The following is a 14,214-nucleotide window of genomic DNA, read 5'->3' as shown; positions in this document are numbered from 1 at the left end:
CCACAGAAAAGAGTCAGAAACAACCAAACAAGCCCGGAAGGAAAAGAGCAAAATCAACATCAAGATAAAAGCTGCCATGGTCACCTCCCCATGGGTCTCACCCACATCTGTGTCACCCAGTCCACGACCAAAAGACAAGCGCAGTTTCTTCACGTGTCTCTAGGCTCCATGCGCCTCCTCCAGGTCTCCTGGCTCCATCCTGCTTCCTTCCTCAGTGTCTTCTTCAGCTTTTCTTCTTCCTGCTCAGCTCCACCCTCCCTTGGGTGGGGCAGGGAACCTCCCCCTTTCCTGGGGACCACCCTGTTACACTATAACTATGAAGGTTTTTTTTTTTTTTTACAAACTTTTTGCTTTGCAGCTCTTTCTGCCCACTTGTGTCTGTGCAAGCATCCTTTTCTTTCCTTCATTAATATAATAAACCTCCCCTTTTGGATATAACTGCAAATGTCTCTGCCTCATGGGGAAATGCCTGTCTGTGCCACTGAAAGAGAAACGGGTAAAACTTCCCTCAGAGGTAACCCAATTGGTCCCGTTCTGTGCATACAACACGACATCACTAGGAAGTTGACTGCATCAGTTAAGTAAATTTATTTGGAACTAAAAATATGCCAGAGGCTGTACCAGCAGGTGGAGATGAGATCATAGTGATAGCTAAGAGTGAGTGCTTTAGAAACTGCAGACTTCCAAAGCCAGAACCTAGCTATATCCTATAAATTGGAATTGTTGCCAAGCCCTCAATTTTATTCTCTGTAAAATGCGAATGATAAGACCTATCACAAAGGTTGTGGTGAGAAGGCAATGAAATAAAACAAAAACTGAAAGAATTCCTGGCACATAGTGTTACAGGGCAACCCCGATGTGAAATTCCGTGCCCTGTAATAGCAGATATTAGTGCCCTAATTAAATTTTTTAAATTAATTTTTTTTTAATTTTTAAATTTAATTTGAAAAATACAAAATGAGCTAGAAACCCAACATATTACTAGTGAGAAAGTTTAACCACCAATCTTCTTTTTCGTTGTCGCTGTTTTTTTTGTTTTTTATATATGTTTTTCTTTTTTTAATCACCAATCTCCTAATATGAAAAATAACTGCTTATTTGGAAAGACCACTTCACAAAAACTTGTAACACCAAGGGTCAAGGTATACCATCTCCAGGGCAACAGCCACTTTTTCTGCCGAAAACTACATTTCCCAGAATGCACCTAACCAAGACCACAAGAATGGAGCCCGGCGCTGCCTCAGGGGATTGTGGGAAGTGTGGTTTCCTCGTGAAGAGACCCTTTGGGCTTCCAAGGGCGGGAGAGTCTTGGAGCCCTAGCCCCGGGTGGGCGGGGCCGCGGTCGGGGAGGGACCAATCACCGCGCCAGACCTTGGGGAGGTGCCGAGACGCGGCGAATCAGGTCGCAGCGGCTTCCGCCGGGCCTGGCGCGCGAACGTTTGAATACAGTGCAGGAGCGCTTGGCTCGGCGAGCGGAGGCTGCCGGCTCCGGGGCGCGGGTAATTGCCTTTGGGGGTGTCGAGGCGTGGGGTAGGGAAGTGGGGAGTCTGGGGGGGGCCAGGAGGCTGCATGTCCAGGAAAAAGGGGAGAAGCGCTGGGCTCTGGTCGGCGGCTGGGACGGTCCCCTCCGGGCCGGGGGCTCCCTCCTGCCGACCCCCAGATGCCCCGTCTCTGCCCGGCCCGGGTCGGGGTGGGGGTGCCCCCTCTCCGCTTCCAGCTCCAGCCCGGGCAGGTCGGCCTCCACAGGAGCTCCCTGCCGCCCTGGCCTCTCAGTTGGACCCTTCGGCTTTGAGGTCAGGCCTGTGAGGCTGTGAACGAGGACTGCTCGCCCAAGGGGGGGACGAGCTCGCCACGAGCAGCGCCCCGGGGTGGGGTTCGCTTCCTCGGCCCCGCGCCGCGGTCAGGGGGCGGGCGGCTCGCCCAGAGCCCGGCTCGTGCGACGGGAGAGGGTTGTGCTCTGCCCTTTCCTCACAGGACGTGGGGGCTGGACAGGCTGTTGATGAACCAGTGAGACCCACCACAGGATGGGGTGTGAATCACGTGGGGGGGGATGGGAGGCCACATGAGAGCTGGGGTAGAGACAGAAAGGTCCGGGGACAGCGACGGCACAGGGACTCACGAGCAAGGGCAGTGACCAGGCAGGCTTCCCAGAAGGTGGTGTTCAAACTTGGGAGGAATTCCTCTGGCTTGGGGGTAAGAAAAATTCTTCCTCCTCGGCAGAATCGTTTTCCAGCTTAAAACATGTCCCATTCCCGCTTTTTTTAATTTCTTGTTCTTAATTGCTGCTGTGATGGAGTGTGTTCTTTTCTTTTTTTCCTGAATGATTTAACTATTAAAGGGGTGCTTAAAAGCAACGCTTTTCTTGAACTTTTATGGGCCATCATCTATCTGGAAACTTCTTTATTTAGAGTTTTAAAGTATAATTTTGATATAGTGATTTTTACAGTCATTTGGTGAGTTTGGTTATTATAATTTTCCTGTCTCTTTTAGGAGCTCAGTGAAGAAGATGTCAGCTTTCACCCCAAGGAAAAGGAAGCAACGTTCTTTGAACCGTGACAAGTGAGTCTCACCCTAGAGGTGCAAACACTACAAAAAAAAATTAGCTTTCTGGTCTATCCTCTATCTCTTAAATTTCCCATTCTTCTATTCTCATACTCCATATGGTTATAGTGATATTTTATATTCTAATTCTAGACTGTGACAATGTCAGCTTTCATTACTAATTATTTAGAGCCTTTGGAGGCAGAAAAGAGAAATAAAGCTATGTGTTCTCTATGGCTTGGAAATGTATGTCAAATCTTTCATTACCTTGCTCCTTTCCACTCTCACAGTATTTAACAGTATTTTGCGTACAGTAACAATTCTAGAAAGTGTGCACTAAGTACTTAGTCCATGTGATAGAAGAAAGAAATTACTCCCCACAGAACAAGACTCTCAGAGGTCAGTTTATTATATAAAATTAATCATTTAGGTGAGCAAAGTTAAACAAAGTATATGGGTTATAATTTGTGTATGGCTAAGACAAATAGGTTTTAAAACATCTACACACATATATCAGAACTTCTTTGTAAACTGTTTTTACATAGACATTGGGACTCTCACTTCAATATTTGAATGTTTCATTTGGTAAAGACAATTTGAGAATCCTGTTAATAGATAACATGTATGGATATTTGGCTGAGAGGATGTATTGTTTTTGATATGAGTTACTACTTAGGTCTGGTTACTACTTAGCAGTAGGTTGACAGAAAATTGAAGCAAATAATGATACTTATTAATGGACTTTGTTTTTTTTGTATAGCCTGTTACCAGATAGTCCATCGAAGAAATCACTTTTGGACTTGAGTGAAAATACATTTCTATCTACTGAAGAGTACACTAGCCTAAACAGTGATAAAAATGAGGAAAAGGTGCATGGCTCTCAACAAGGTCATTTCATCTCAAGTCCACTCAAAACAACTGAGAAAAACAGATTGCCATCTGCAAACCAAGGCTCACCATTTAAATCTGCTGTGTCTACTGTATCCTTTTACAACAGAGATAAGTGGTACCTCAATCCACTGGAGAGAAAGCTGATAAAAGAGACTAGATCCGCTTCTCTAAAAACTACTGAAGATACACCTTTACCCAGTGGGACAGAAAATAAGCAGAGAAAACCAGTCTGCTCCAAGAAGATGAACAAAAAAACACAGAAGAGTTTAACTGCCAAGCACCAACAGGGTTATAAATGCATCAAGCCTATCTTGAAGAATTCTAAAAATTCCAAGCAAAGTCGGGTGACCTATAAGCCAGTTGTAGAGAAAGAGAATAACTGTTACTCGACTGAAAATAATCTAAATGCACCTCGAGTTCTAAGCCAAAAAGTCAAACCCCCAGTTACGCTCCAGGGTGGGGCAGCGTTTTTTGTTAGTAGAAAAAAATCCTCTCTTAGAAATTTGTCTCTTGAAAATAAACTGTTACTGGAACTCACCCAGAAGAATGTAGCCGAAGATTCTGATGTAGAGACTGTCAACAAAAGAAAAACTTTTGAGACAAAGCAGGTGCCCAAGTGCTTGTCACTAGAACAGGAGCTGAACTTGGAACTGCTGAGTGCAAGCAGTAAAAAAGAAGAGAAGTTAATAAAGGTAAAGAAATCATCCATATACATAAACTATCTAACATAGTCAAACAAAGTTATTGCTTTTATGAAGCTGAATGGTGTAAGTTAATCCCTATAAAGAATTTAGAGGCAGGGTGTCAAGATGGGACTTTTCTTCCTTGTTTGGCTTCAGAAAACCGACCAACATTTTCTTGCCATTATGGTGTCTACGTCATTAAATTCCCTCATGCATCACTCTTTTCTACCTTATTTCCTTCTCTGAGCTTAGTTTCCAGGGCCTGGGTGTTGGGTTCTCAGTTGCTAGGAGTCTGAGAAGCTCAGCTTCTGTGCACCATAAATTTGTTAAATACCCACTGCTAAGATTCATCTTCGCTGAGAGTATTCTGCTCTCATTGGGAGCCACATAAGCTCTCCCCAAGTCATGGTGGAGCCCTGAGAAGTGGCAAATTGCAAGGTGCAATGAGACGATATGGTCTTGAATAGGGGTTCTGCTTAAGTGAAAGATTTCTCCTCTTTCCCAAGCTGTCTGTTGTCTGTCTCATTAATGGTGGAAGTGAAATGTGCCGGGATTTCTTTTGCTTGGCTTTTCCCACTCCCCTGCTACATGCCCCAAAAGTGGGAATTAGAAGCCTCTGTTTAATGTTCTTTTTCTCTCGTTGGCTGCCTGTTTCTAAAAACATGTGACAAAACGGCTGCTCCTTTCTACTTTGGTGGTCGCTGCGGAAGTCTTTGCCATTTTTACTAATTTTGTTAGTTCAGTTCATTATGATAAAAGGGATATTGTGGGATCTTCTTCCTTACTGGGAAATATGCTTTTTTTTGGTCAGGGTGACCTTTTTTTTTTTTTTTTTTTTTAATTTGCTTTATTTACTCATATAAGGACTGGAGCCAGAGTTGTGGGCGATGAGAGAATTCACCAGAGCCAGAGAGGGGAGTAGTTGGGAGACAGGAGAGGTCTGTGCCATGTGGGTCAGCTCCCTAGTAGGATCGAACTCATGCCTCTGTGGCTGGCAATAGCTTGGTAGCACTGATTTTAACCCTTGTGCCACCAGGGAAGCCCTGACAAGGGTGACCTTTTACAGACTTAAATATATGCACACCATCACTCAAACAGTTATGTGTATTTGGTATAGAGAAAATTTCCTAAAAATAGCCTGAAATTTGAGAATTTACAATCACATTATGAAATGTAGTCCACAATGAACAATGTATTTTGCCTTAGAAAAAAGATCTGTTGGGGCTCATTCACTGAATTTGAAAGTGATTTCCTTTCATTTTACTTGTTATTTTCAGAACTCGTTAGCTGGAGTACTTCCTTCAAAAGAATGCAAACCTGAGGAAAGTAAGCATTTTTCTTCAGAGGATTCCGTCAGTGGCAATAAGGCAGGTAAGTAATCGAAAATTTCTCAAAGCAAGTTTATTTATTATAGGGCTTCATTCATGTGTCAATGTGAAATTATATATACGATATTTTGGCTTTTTTTTTTTTTAAATTCAGTATTTGTACCTGTGTTTGTACCTGTGTTTCACTCAGTGGCACTTTTCTGCGGTAAGCACTGCAGCGCATTTTGAAAGGGAGACCTTAGGCTGGAATTGAAGCAAAATACTGACGCTTCCTGGCCTGGGTAGTGGCCGAGTTCTTTAAGCTCCCTAGAACTAGGTGTTCTATAAAATCATCCCTACCGTACTTTTACCCCAAATAATAGGAAGATGTAGACACAATTTATTTTGTATCAAAGCCTACTAGTGAGCAGAATTGGCTGAGCCATAGAAAGGACACTGACTTGGGCATCAGGAAACTTGGGGGTTCTTCTCTAGGTCTCCCACTAACTAGCCATGTCATCTGGGGGAAGGGATCCCTAAAGGAAAGGGTTAGTTTAACTTTTAGATTCCTCTTCATCCTGAAATCCTATGGCTAATGGGTTCCTGTCACACGACATTCTCGGCACCATTGTTACTGTTAGTTTTTTAGTGTTGGCCATTCTGTTAGGTGTGAGCTGGTAGCTATGCCTGCAACTTGGCATTTCCCTAATGCCAGGTAATGCCAAGCATCTTGTCATGTGTTTATTTACCATGTGTATGTCTTTGGTGAAGTGCTGTTCAGCTCTTTGCCCATCTTTAATTGTTAGACTTAAAGGTTCTTTGTATTATCTAGGTGCAAACTGTTGAACTGTGATTGCAAATATTTGCTCCCAGTCTATGGCTTGTCCTTTTATTTCTCTTTTTGCAGAACTGAAAGTTTGAACTTGATAAAGTCTAATTTGAGTACATTTTTCTTTCCTGTGTTGTGCTTTGGGTGTGAAGTGTAAAAGCTAATCACCAAACCCAAGCTTGTGTGGATTTTTCTCTTAAATTTTCTCCTGGAAGTTTTAGAGTTTTATGTAAGATGTTGACTATGTGTCTTTTGCCTCTCTGCATTGAGTCACCTTTGCCTCTGTGAAAAATCAGGTGACTGTATTGCATGGATCTGTTTCTGGGCCCTGTTCTGTCCTGTCTATCCTTTTGTCAATATCATACTGTCTTGATTACTGGTAAGTCTTAAAATCAAATAATGTTAGTATTTTTGCCTTACTGACCTTTAAAATCTAAGTTTAATCTGGAATTTATTTTATGATGTAAATCATCATTATTTCCCCTACCAGCTTCTGCTGAGTCCCTTGTCTACCCCATCTTCAGCATGTCTTCAACCAATACAAAAAGGTAGGAGTTGATCTTACTTTAATGTTCTAGGTTTTCTTAATTATGTGAGCCCTTTGGGACTCTTTATTAGCATCTACTCATTGTCTGACACTGCAGGGATTTCTTCATACCATATGGTAACTATTGTCCTGAGGTTTGATAAAGAAAAAAATTCAATTTTTAAGGGTGAAGGTGAAGTCAACTTGAGAAATCATGCGTGTTTGTATGTTATAGAAGTGACAGTCCCTTAGACTTGGAGTCAGAAGGGCAGGATTTGAGCCTCACCACTCTGTTCTGTACTCTTTACTTTGCTTAAGTACATACTGATCTCTTTGAAGTAGCCTCAGCTTTTTCATTGTTGCCACCTGTTACTTCAAATCATTATGGACAGAAAGCCCTAAAATTGCAAGGCGCTCTGTGGATGTTCTGTATGTATCTCTGTTTGTATTGTGATTCCCCCAATATTTAAAAATTGTTAAATGATGTTAAACAACTTTCTATTTCAAGATCTCTAGTCGAAGAACAGTCTTCTGTGGGGTCCATTGTACCCACCAACGTCTTGAAACAGATCAATACCCAGAAAAGTTCTAATGCCAGAGATACAAGTAAAGAAACAAAAGACCAGCTTGTCATTGTGAGTAACCGCCTCCCTTCCCCGGTTCTCACATGTAGGCCGTGAAGTCATTCCCCTTACCTGAGCATAGTTAAAGTGGGTTGTGGCTATATTCTGGCTTTTGCAGAAGCCAGCTTTGTTGTAGTGGCACCATTTAAAGCTAATCAAGCAGTGCTGGTCAATGGTAAAAACTTCGTAGAATACTCATAAATGAATTGTTGATGATCATTTGAAGATTAATGAGAATAGCCATATTGTATTAGACCTGAATTTGCCAAAATACAACCACAGACCAAACTTGAGCTGAAAATGGTTTTTACATTTTTAAAGAGTTGCAAAAGACAATGTGACCTGCAGAGTCTAAAATATTTACTGTCTGGTCCGTTGCAGAACATGTTTGCCCACCTGTATGTTGGACAATTCAGAACCTGGTCTTTCCAGGGGCATTAAGCAATGGCCTCTAAGGGAGAGCAGAGTTACAAGCCATAACATTGAATATTCCTGAGTTCCATGGATTCCTGAATTCATCTGTGGATTTATTGAATCTTTGTTCTGTATTTTGATCAACTTTTGGGACAGAATTTTAATATTCCTAACCAATTAAGAAATACAAAATTCTTAAGGGTGTTTTTGAAATAATACTTAGATCACACATTCAAGAGCTTTGTAAAGAAGTTCAACTGCTCGTCTTAGCTATAATTTTTATGATTTAATTTTATTCCTGCTTAAAACCATGTGTCTAGATAAGGAATCTTGATTTTGATAGTACCATCCATTCAATCTATCAATTACTGCGTTTTTTAAATCTCACTCCCTTTTGTTTGGATACCAAGGAGGTTGTGGTAACCAGACTTTCACTTAGTATCTCACTTGTGCCAGCATCAAAGAGAAATGAGAAATTTCAGCGAGTGCGTACATGAACTCAATCTAGAGCTATTTGTGATCTGTTTAGAAAGGTTTTTTTCCTCCCCCAAATCACAGGATGCCGGTCAGAAGTATTTTGGTGCCACTATGTGTAAGTCCTGCGGCATGATCTATACGGCTTCCAACCCCGAGGACGAGCTGCAGCATGTCCAGCATCACCACAGGTTTCTGGAAGGAATCAAGTATACAGTAAGTCCAGAGTCTTTCCACTGTCCTCAGAGTTAGACTGCCTTCAAGGTCATTTCTTTTGCTTAAATATTGAAAGTCTATATATCCATAAATATTTCATCATCTGTTATATCTTTGACCTTAATAGTTGAGAATGACAGTATTGAAAAGCTACTGCTATTTCAAGCTTTCTGATAGAAAAGCAGGGCGGCCCTAGGTTGAGGGGGCACCTTGCATCCTCCCCTCTAGCTTTCTGAGCTGAGCAGTCAAGACACAAAACTCACGGCTTGAGCAGATGCCCCTCTCACTTGGTCTCACCTGTAGAGACGCCCTTCCAACACCAGCCTGTTGTTCCTCCAGATGTTCTTGTTTCCAAGCAGCGAGGTTCCACCTTTCCACTTCAAGCACATCTTGTCATTGGCCTTTGTGAATGTACCTGCTCCTCAGATGCTTCCTTTTCTCTCTCTCTTTTTTCAGTTGAGGTAACATTGGTTTACATCATCGTTTGTGTTTAGAGATATAGGACCTCCCCCTCCAGGTGTTGTTACTCCACCACACTCACCACCAAGGCTCCCACAGGCCACGCATTCCTTCCCCACTTTGTTTTCACTCGTGCCATAATCCTCTAGTAGCTGTCATTGTTCTCTCGTCAGCTCTCCAGAACTTGTTAGTTTGGCTTTATCTGACCTTTGTTTTTCTGTTTCCATATAAGTGACACCATCTGGTATGTGTCTTTCCCCTCTGACCTCTTTCACTTAGCACCTTCTCCAGCTCCGTCCATGTTGTTGCAAATGGCACGTTTATCTTTTGATGGCTGAATAGTATTCCATTACAGATATAGACCACATGTTCCCTTTCCGCTTGTCTGAACTGGGGAATAAGCTATTGTCATAGGGGTGCATAGACAGAGGAATCTCTGTAAAACAAGTCTCTTGAGCTCAGTACTGGTGCCCTCTTTTGAGTAAGGTGAGATGCTAAAGTCAAACTGTGCTAAGCTGCTGAAGGAAGAAAGCACATAGCCGTCGGGACCCCTCTTTCCAGTCTAGTAGGCTCTGAGTAAGCCTCCCCCAGACCTGCTTATCCCACTACCTCCCCATCCCTCACAATGCGCTGGACTTTGCCCGGTCTCCTGGGGAGGTGTCAGCCCCATGGGGACAGACAACCTGGTTTTAGGTATCTTTGCTTTAGTTGGATTTCATCCCATCATTTTTATACCATTCATTGTTTAGCTTTTGTCCTCTCCAGAAAAAATTATTTAACGGCTTGTTTTTTGTCTCTTCAGAAATTAATTTGTGATTTATATTTCCTTTGCAGGGCTGGAAAAAAGAACGTATCGTAGCAGAGTATTGGGATGGGAAAATCGTGCTGGTCCTCCCACGTGATCCAAGTTACACCCTGAGGAAGGTGTGGAGCAGTAGCTTTCTAGTCTTTCTCCCCCTGCTCTCTCCACTCATCCCCTCTAGGAAATCAACTTGTGTGGAAGTATAAAATGCCTATAGAAAAACCCATTTTAGAGCCTCCCCGGTGGCACAGCGGTTGAGCGCTGGGTTGCGAAGCTGCCCGCAGCCTCTGCAGCACCAGTTTGATCCCCAGCTGCTCCCCAGCCACTAGAGGAGGGTCGCACATGGCGTGCAGACCTCTCCTGCCGCCCGCTGCTCCCCTCAGCAGTGTATTTCGGTCCTTCTGCCTGCTCTGCTTATCTTTTACCTTCACGCACTTGTGGAAAAATCACTAGACTTTCCATTGCTAACGTGGGTGAATCAGAATCTGTTTCTGATGCTGTTGTGACTTGTGTCTTGGGCAGGATGTGTAGCCACTGTGAACAATAAAGAAAGCAGAAACAAAATCTGTTTTGACACTTACTCCTTATGTCTCCCAAGAACCTGAATTTCTTTCTGCTGAAAGTGATCTTTAAATTGGGTTCTTAAAACCCTGTTTTCCAAAAGGACAGATATATGCAACATGGTGAAATAATGGAGGGGCATAATTTTAGGAAAGAGATAAAGGAAGTTAAATGATAGTAATAAATTTTTTGTGTATTGATTCATTTTTTTTTTATGATGCTTTTTATAACAAGTTCACCTCTTGGTTTTTAACATCATTAGGTAGAAGATGTGCAAGAACTTGTTGATACTGAATTGGGTTTCCATCAAGTTGTTCCCAGATATCCAAACAAAACCAAGACTTTTCTCTTTATATCTGATGAAAAGAAAGTCGTTGGCTGTTTAATTGCAGAGCCCATCAAGCAGGTATGGCCCATGTTTTTTTTAGTTATTGGTATATTTACAAGCAAAAGTAGTTGGGAAAAGTCTCGGTAAGTATTTAAGATTACTACTGTTAATTTTTTTTCCTATTAAAATATCCTTGACTTTGGATAAGTGAAATTACTTATTTCTCTTATATTTGTTTTCCTGGCATCGTATATGCAGGAGAAGTCAGTGTTTAATTCATATTCTCCATATCTAGACTGTATGGTGATTTTATTTTTTTTTTTTTAATTTTTTTTTTTTTTTTTTTATAGAGGCATGCTTTATTTATTTGTTTGCTGGTTTGTTTGTTTGTTTTGTTTATACATGCACTGGGTACAGTCAGAAGCGCGGGAGGGTGAGAGAATTCACCAGAGCCAGAGCGGGGAGCAGAGCAGGCAGAAGGACCGAAGTACACTGCTGAGGGGAGCAGCGGGCGGCAGGAGAGGTCTGCACGCCATGTGGGACCCTCCTCTGGTGGCCGGGGAGCAGCCGGGGATCGAACCGGCGCCGCAGAGGCCGCGCGCAGTTTCACAACCCAGCGCTCAACTGCTGCGCCACCGGGGAGGCCCTGTATGGTGATTTTAAATAAGCAAATTTAAGAGCCCTTTTATTGAGCATATGGCTAAACACAGGTTAATATATTTGGCAAATTAATTGTTACTTGTCCCTTAATTAGAATCTACTTTTTGCTTTTGAAATGCTTAAGAGGGTAATCTCTTTTAAGTATTGCTTCTTTAGCTAGAAAGAATTACTGTTCAATTATGTTCTTACCAAACCTATAATATCCCACGTTTATGTCTCCTTTAAAATATATGTATTTATCTGCCTAATACATCTGGAAATGATGTTAATAGCATAAATTTATCTTATACCTTTTTGAAAATGCCTCCCCCCATTTCTTTATTTTCCTGATTTTTTTATCATATATGTACATACATATATTTTATCTTGTGTTATCAGATGTCAGAGAGGAAAAAAACTGTATTGTCAGTAAAAGAGGCCAGTTTGACCTTTATTTGTTCTTTTTTTTTTTTTAAGATTTATTTATGCATGCCAGAGATGAGGGGGGTGCTGAAAGGATTCACCAGAGACAGAGTGGGGAGCAGAACAGGCAGATCTACTGAAATCCACTGCTGAGGGGAGCAGTGGGGGATACAGGAGAGGTCTGCTGCGCCATGTGGGTCAGCTCCCTGGGTGGGTGGCGATAGCTTCCAATGCTGAGACTTAACTCCTTGCACCACCAAGGAGGCCTACCTTTATTTGTTCTTCAAGTAGATCATTTATGTAGTAATAATAACAAAATATAGCCAAACCAACTTATGCCTATTCTATTCTTAGCTCAGAACCAAAGGTTTCTTGATGATAGTTAAAATAGCTACAGTGAAGAACAGTGACCGCAGCAAATGCTGGCAAAGACACAGGGACCTGGGGGAATGTAAAATGTTAAAGACACTCCAGGGAAAAATTTGGCAGTTTCTTCATAAATTAATCATACAAGAAAGCCTCAAAATAAGGGAATTATGGAGATAGGGAACAAATTGTGTTTGCCTGGAGGTGAGGGAAAGGAAAGGTGGGTATGGTTATAAAGAGATAACAACAGGAAGGAGACTTGGTAGCTTTGTTCTGGCTGTGGTCAGGGTTGAACGCACATGTGTGATGAATCGTCATGGAACTTGCACCCAGGTGCCCAGGAATTACTTGGTTTGGGTGATGTACTATTGCTGAGGAAGTTTAACCATTGGGGGAAGCGGAGTGAAGGGTACATGGTCCTCTGTACTGTTTTCAACTTCCTCCAGCCAAAAGTTAAAAAAGGAACTTAAATGCCAACCAAATTTCATAGCTTATATGCAAAAATCTTCTTGAATATAACCAAGTTTGTAGGTTATCATGTGCATTTTAGATGGAGAAAATGGAAGTTTGTGTACTTTACTCAAAGTCAGTCTAATTTGTCCAGTTTTTTATAATCAATATAAGAAGCTTCATAATGATATGGAGGGCCCTGGAATAAGGGGATGTCAGCACCACCTTTGTTTTTTTAAATATTATGACCATAAATGGGCAAAAATTCAAGAAAAATCAAAGAATTTTAACAATTTTGTGAAGATACAGTACGATTACTTTTAGATGCTTAAGTTTTTGTATATCATTGCAGGCCTTCCGTGTCCTGTCTGAACCAACTGACCCACGATCCACTAACTCAAAAGAATGTCACAGGGCTTGGCAATGTTCAAATGTGCCAGAACCTGCAGTCTGTGGGATAAGTAGAATCTGGGTGTTCAGACTGAAGAGAAGAAAGCGCATTGCAAGACGACTGGTAGATACCCTCAGGTAAGATATAAAATAGAGTAAAATGGATCTACACCCAGAATAGCATTTCCAGACCCTCTCCTGGCTCATGAGCCAAAGGGAATAATGTTGGTAAGATAATTCTGTATAAATTCTCTAAATCAAAGTGAAGCTAAGACAAGTGTTGCCATTGAAAAAAATTGATGGTGGCCCTCCCCTGGTGGTACAGCGGTTGAGCACTGGGCTGTGGGACCCCGCAGCCTCTGCAGCGCCAGTTCGTTCCCTGTCCGCCGGCGAGGGCCCCACAAAAAGAAGAAAAAGAAAGAAAAAAATTGATGGTTATTCTTGGTGTCAGTTATTAGTGACTTCAGTAGCCACACTAGAGCTCACATCCATTGCTTCTTACTGTGGACCACTGGGAGTCGCCTGATGGTCTGTACGGTTCCTTTTTTCTTCCAGCAGGATTTTTTCTGGACTTAGGTTTTCTCATATATGATGTCATCATTTGACTTCCATCCCTAAATCTAAGGCATTGAGCCATTTTATCATTTAATTAAAACAATGTTGATTTAAGTGTATTTAAAGAGATTGAAATCTTAAAATAAATTCTAATGCTTAATCTGAATTTTGGTTCCATTGTTAAACCATCTTTTCCTCTTTTTTTAGGAATTGCTTCATGTTTGGCTGTTTTCTCAGCACGAATGAAATAGCATTTTCTGACCCAACACCAGATGGCAAATTATTTGCAGCCAAGTACTGCAACACCCCTAATTTCCTTGTGTACAATTTCAGTAGTTAAAGCCGATTTCACTGTTAACACAGTTACTGTGTGGAGTTGACAGCCCCGTGGCACATAATACAAACTAACACATATGAAATAAAAGACAAAAGATAAGCGGACACACACCCACACACAAACCTGCCTGGTTTTGTTCCTTATGCATTGAAAAGTCAGGGATAAGTTTGTTAACTGGGCATTTGAAGAAAGGAAAAATCTTTGAATCATATACACTGACTAGCACTTTGAAACCTTAATTGTGAAGCTTTGTAGCCACGACTGGAAAATGACTTTGCCTCCTGCTTGAGACATGATAAACCAAGTGCTTCTCCACAGAAACAGCCTCACCCCTCTTTAGTAAAGTATACTTTAGGGTGAGGGTTATCTCGTGCACAGGCAGTGAGAAACAGACAGGCAA

General features: G+C 41.8%; 1 protein-coding gene across 1 annotated transcript; it reads left to right on the top strand.

The window, feature by feature from the left end:
- Nucleotides 1–2,307: 2,307 nt before the first annotated feature.
- Nucleotides 2,308–13,889, top strand: ESCO2 (establishment of sister chromatid cohesion N-acetyltransferase 2). Its single transcript, XM_084231531.1, has 10 exons — nucleotides 2,308–2,559; nucleotides 3,302–4,124; nucleotides 5,393–5,486; nucleotides 6,742–6,799; nucleotides 7,286–7,412; nucleotides 8,373–8,504; nucleotides 9,798–9,887; nucleotides 10,589–10,732; nucleotides 12,885–13,060; nucleotides 13,685–13,889. The coding sequence occupies exons 1-10, from the start codon at nucleotides 2,507–2,509 to the stop codon at nucleotides 13,815–13,817; spliced, it is 1,830 nt and encodes a 609-aa protein (XP_084087657.1). The 5' UTR covers nucleotides 2,308–2,506; the 3' UTR covers nucleotides 13,818–13,889.
- Nucleotides 13,890–14,214: the final 325 nt, after the last annotated feature.

Source organism: Talpa europaea (genome assembly GCF_964194135.1).
Source record: "Talpa europaea genome assembly, chromosome: 4".
NCBI lineage: Eukaryota > Metazoa > Chordata > Mammalia > Eulipotyphla > Talpidae > Talpa > Talpa europaea.
The sequence above is the reverse complement of the archived record's forward strand: the minus strand, read 5'-3'. Positions and strand labels throughout refer to the sequence as shown.